The sequence below is a fragment of the Octopus bimaculoides genome, chromosome 12, assembly GCF_001194135.2.
Source record: "Octopus bimaculoides isolate UCB-OBI-ISO-001 chromosome 12, ASM119413v2, whole genome shotgun sequence".
NCBI classification, from domain to species: Eukaryota; Metazoa; Mollusca; class Cephalopoda; order Octopoda; family Octopodidae; genus Octopus; species Octopus bimaculoides.
This window is the reverse complement of record NC_068992.1, coordinates 8,560,637-8,566,057: the sequence shown is the minus strand read 5'-3', so window position 1 is coordinate 8,566,057 and position 5,421 is coordinate 8,560,637. Positions and strand designations below refer to the sequence as shown.

General features: G+C 37.9%; 1 protein-coding gene across 3 annotated transcripts in view; it reads left to right on the top strand.

Moving 5' to 3' along the window:
* Positions 1–5,421, top strand: part of LOC106880181 (delta-1-pyrroline-5-carboxylate dehydrogenase, mitochondrial) — a 27,726-nt gene that overhangs the window by 2,281 nt on the left and 20,024 nt on the right. Inside the window, exon 1 of one of the 3 annotated variants that reach the window (XM_014930031.2) lies at positions 1,634–1,818. The exons of the other annotated variants lie outside the window; for them this stretch is intronic. Within the exon in view, the coding sequence (XP_014785517.1) occupies positions 1,781–1,818 (38 nt within the window). The 5' untranslated portion in view covers positions 1,634–1,780. Of the gene's footprint in view, positions 1–1,633; positions 1,819–5,421 lie in introns of those variants that run through there. 3 annotated transcript variants of the gene reach the window in all.

The window sequence follows — 5,421 nt, the reverse complement described above, 5'->3', positions numbered from 1 at the left end:
CCTCAGTACGCAAATGGTACATAATTTATCGACCTCGAAAGGATGAAAAGCAAAGTCGGCCTCGGCGGAATTTGAACTCAGAACACAAAGACAGATGAAATACCGCTAAGCATTTCGTCCGGTGTGCTAACGTTTCTTATTTCTTTATTGCCCACAAGGGGCTAAATATAAAGGAGATAAACAAGGACAGACAAAGGGATCAAGTCGATTAAATCGACCCCAGTGCGTAACTGGTACTTAATTTATCGACCCCCGAAAGGATGAAAGGCAAAGTCGACCTCGGCGGAATTTGAATTCAGAACGTAACGGCAGACGAAATACCGATAGGCATTTCGCCCGGCATGCTAACGTTTCTGCCAACTCGCCACTTTATTTAATATTATTAATAGACGTATGAAGGTGGTGAGCTGGTAGAATCGTCAGCACGATGGGGGCGATGTAATCGTCTAGTCCTCTTCCCCAAAATTTTCAGTGCCAAGAGTAGAAATAATTATTAATAGACTTATGAAGGTGGCGAGCTGGCAGAAACGTTGGCACGCCGGGCGAAATCCTTCGCGGTATTTCGTCTGCCGCTACATTCTGAGTTCAAATTCCGCCGAAGTTGACTTTGCCTTTCATCCTTTGCGGGGGTCGATTAAATAAGTAACATTTACGCACTGTAATCGACTTAATCTGTTCCGTAGTCGTCGTAACCGACGGAGTTCTAGGGTTACATACATGTACACACACACACATATATATATATATTGATACATACCTATATGTACACCTACACACATAGATTAATACAATCACACACACATGTTAATACACTTCTGTTTAATTTAAGCAAATTATCTTGGTTCTACTCTTTTTGTAAATGCCTATATCTCTCGGTTGCTGGAGACAGGTTAGGACAACTGTCATGCTAATGACGCCTGTTGAGGCAGAAACACCTCCAGAATACAAGCCTGTCCTTTATATTAATGGCATGTCAACTGTAGAGAATTATTAATTCTTGAGATTATCTCCTCTTCCCACATAGGGGTTATTCTCAATTGCCATTTGGTAATTTTAACAAATCAAGAGTTTATGTTGTAAAGCATTTAAAATACATGTAGTTGTTTATGTTGTTCATATACATGCCACTGACTTTTGAGCTATTTCATTTCACTCATTTTTCATGCAAACACACACACACACATATATGTTGAAGAGCGTAGGCTCGAAGCCTAAAAGACTTTTTCATTTACCCGAGCGTCAAACTAATACACTTGTTTGTTGTTGTTCATACACCTGTCTTTGTCTTTCTATAAATTTCAACTATGTATATATATATATATATATATATATATATATATATATATATATATATATATATATATATATATATATATATATATACGTGTGTGTGTGCGTGCGAGCGCGTATGTGTATGTAGGTGTGTGTGTATGTATATGTAGGTATGTGTTTGTGCGCGCGCGTATGTGTAAGAGAGGGAGAAGGAATGAAAGAGATAATTAAATGGACCTACCAAAGCAAGAGAAAGATTGCAAAAATTGAAAAGAGAAAAGAACGACAAAATTACTGCAGCAAGTGAAGGAATAATTATTTTCGTTTAGCGCACTATTTTTTCTTCGACTACTCACTCAACATCAGTAGAGTATCTATGTACTAATACATCTGTCCAGCCTGCTCGTTTTTTTCCTCCCTCTCTCCTTCACTTTGCGAAGTAATTACTTCAGATCTCTTCTGTATGTCTTAGATTTGGTGGGGTCTTACACATAATAAATACTCCAAGATGATGCGATTACCAAGTATTTCAACATCTGTTACTCGGTTTGTACATATTTCTTTACTTTTGTAGCTACGTTTATGTATTTGGAAGATTGCAACGAAACGTCTTTGAAATTCGTTAATTGCAACACTACAATTCTCTAACAATTTTGATCAGATATTTATCCATGTCACCAACCTGCTATTCAGTCGTAATTTCTGTCTAGTAGTAGTTTTTGCAGATTAGCATGTGGCGGGTATGTTTATCATGGTTTTTGTTTCCAGTCATCTTTCTGGTTCAATTATCTCCCTATCTACCTGTGTACCTGTATGTCCGCCTGACTGTCCGTCTCATCTATCTATCTATCTATCTATCTATCTATCTATCTATCTATTTATCTGTCTGTCACTCTGTCTGGCTGGCTGTATCCTTGCCCTCTATCATGTACCACTTCTCTCTCCGCATCTATTTAAATAAAATGATCTTTTTATTAAATAAAACCTTCACATGGGACTAAATGTATTGTGGGTCTTATAGTCTATTATAGCAAGTGTCCCAAATGTATTACAGATATATGTTTGATCTTGTGGCATTGTTTTAAACACTATAACAATGGCACCAAAATTTGGTGTATTGTAATACGGAAATACTGTACGGATAACCATAAACAACTTCCTCTTGCCATCGAGGGTCGTTCGATCTGCTGAAAATAGCAGCTGAATATTCCTCAGATCACACTCTGCCATCTTAAATAAAGAAAGGAGAGTAAATAATGTCCTATACACTCCTAAAAAGATGATCATCATGGCTAGAAAGCTAATTTATTTCAGGCCAACGAGGGAACCTTTAGCAGTTCTCATGAATCTGACTGGGACACTCCGGTGTCTGAACAGTGTAGTCTTAGATACACCATGCCTGAAAAAATATAGGACTGGTGGTTGAAACCCCTTTTGTCAACGGGACTAAACAGCGACAACAACAATGATTAACAGGAATCTGATGATCATAAATACTTCTTGAAGCCAAAGTGAGGGCAAATAGATGTTGTGACCTTCATGTATTTGCTACGGGTAACCGCACTGTAATTGAAGACAATAAAACTGATAATAAACGCTGGTAATATAGTATTTAGTTTCATTGCTCTTCTTTTGAGGTGAAATCTCGCTAGTGTTGGCCTTAGCTTTTTTTTTTATTCCCTCCTTCTCCAAGATAAATATTAGATCGATCTTAGTACCTAATACTTTATTGATCTCTCCCCCCGTTGAAGGATGTAAGACGAAATTGACCTTGGTGACATTTGAATTCAGAATGCAAAGAGTTGAAACTAAATACCACAAGATCTAACGATTTTGATATCCACTGCCCATCACAGCCCTCTCAGGTGAAGATAAACCAGCAATACGCTCGTGTGGATCCAGTCAACGGTACCATGTTTATTATGTAGGAAGAAAGCAATGGTAGTAATGCTTTCTAACTATGCACGATAACCACAACTTTGTGGGAAAGGATGTGGTCAACTTAATTGATTCTTAGTATTTAACTGGTTCTTATTTTATCGATATAAATTGATGAAAACAAAATCGATCTTAGTGGGATTTAAACTCAGGGCGTAAAGGAACCAACCCATCTAGAACTTTTCATTTATTTTGTCTGACGTTCTACAGATTCTGTAAATGAGTTTTACATAGGCCAAGAAAATATGGGAGGGGATAAAACTACTCTGTACACTCGACCTCAATATATTACTGGTACTTATTTTATTATCCTTGATGGGTTGAACACTGGAGATGACTTGGCGAAATACCGATTCTACGACGGCGATATTGAAATGATTTTTCGCACCCGAAACGTATCAGATGTTTGACTTCCTCGACAAACGAGACTCCAGTCTAGTTTCAAACATCCCTACTGGCTATTTCGACAAATTCTATTAGCTATTCCATAGCAGTGCCAACTTAAGGCATGGACACACTGGGCAGTTGCTCACTAGCCTATGAGACCCAATTTTGAACTGTTTATTGATAATAAATAAATACTATTGGACACAGAGCATTGGTTTTCCTAAGGGTCTTTAATGCCACTAAGACGGCTCTGTTCCATGGGAAATGTATGACCACCACATATTCCTTAATCTCGAAAAAAATCCAATACTCTTTGTTTTTGTACAAAAAAATTATTGTTTGGTAGAGTTAGAGGATGACAGTGTCTAGTTTTGCCCCTGAGGTTGTGATTTGCAATTCTCTGACTGGGTCCAGTGCAATTCTTTAAATCTTTCTTACCTTTTGCCCCTGAAAGAAATCTTCACTAAAGCAGATGATAACAATTTCATAGTTTTGTTTTGCATTGTTATAAGATAGTCCACTCAGCATAAAACTGTTGCTATCTTTGTTTCATTTCTGTTTTGTTTTAATTTTCATATTGTTGAAATATACATATATAGCCACGTGTATGTAAGTAGGGAGGACTTCGTTTATCTTGCAGCTGATAATGCCGTCAGCGTGTTGGTTTGCTTCAGTAGATTTCATTAAACCTTGTGGTGTGCGATCCATTGAAGTATTTAGTGTTGAATTGATATTTTCTTCTTTTTTCGCTCATGTTTCTGTTCTCGGTTTTATTTTTATACTTTTTATAAATCATTACTTTAAATAATCACCACCATTGTGATGCAACGTGGGGATCTCTTATGTTGTCGTCCAACCCGCTAGATATAGCAGTCCAAGTCCCTCGCCAGTCGCGTCGTCTTAAAATATGTAAGGACATTGAATAATACAGTTCTAGATATCCTCATTCTGAACACAAAACGAAGGCCCTTGAAAATAGGTCTAAATCCAGGCTAATGTGGGACTGAGCATTAACAACCACAGCGAGCCTTTTTGGTTGCTCGCCCTTCAAGAAGTAGCTACCAAATCTCCCCCAGTTACTGCCCCAGAAAAGGATACGTTGAGTATTGTGGGCTCAATATCACCGTATCCTGGAAAAAGACAGTATGGTCACAGCTGGAAAGCCCTTTATCATATTATTACTACTATTTAAACATCGACATGTCCATGACAAAAAGTGCCAAAGGCTCTCTCAACATGATCTTATACACACACACACACACGTGTGTGCGTGCGTATGACATGTATGTATTATACTGGTTTCTACACTGTTTCGTAGTGGAATGCTGATGCATTTTATCCTTGTTCGAACCAGTATATGTCCTTCGTCAGTTCTTCCCCCATAGTATCGAGATGGAAGGCAGTAGCAGTAAACCTCTTGTTGCATCTTATATATTAATGTGTGGGCGGTGCTGCGCAAACACGGTTATCCCGCGCCTTAATTCCACTTCCATGCAGTTTTTTTATTTAATCCATAACCCTGACCAACAGCTGTGGAATATTCACTCACTCTCTTTTATTGTATTGCGTTGTCAATGAATAGCTTATGTTGCCTATAACTAAATCTTTTCCTATCTGGTCTTTCAAACACTTAATATGATACGACTATGCGTTTGTTAACGAACAAAAGTTGCGTGCAACATACCACATCTATTATTTGAAATCCCTGTTTAGTGTCCGCATAATGATATGAAGTGGTAAACCAACGAAGAATACACATTGCAAAGGAACTGCCCGATTTATTTTAATTTTAGTTTTACCCCACCGCTAACCCTAAATATAACC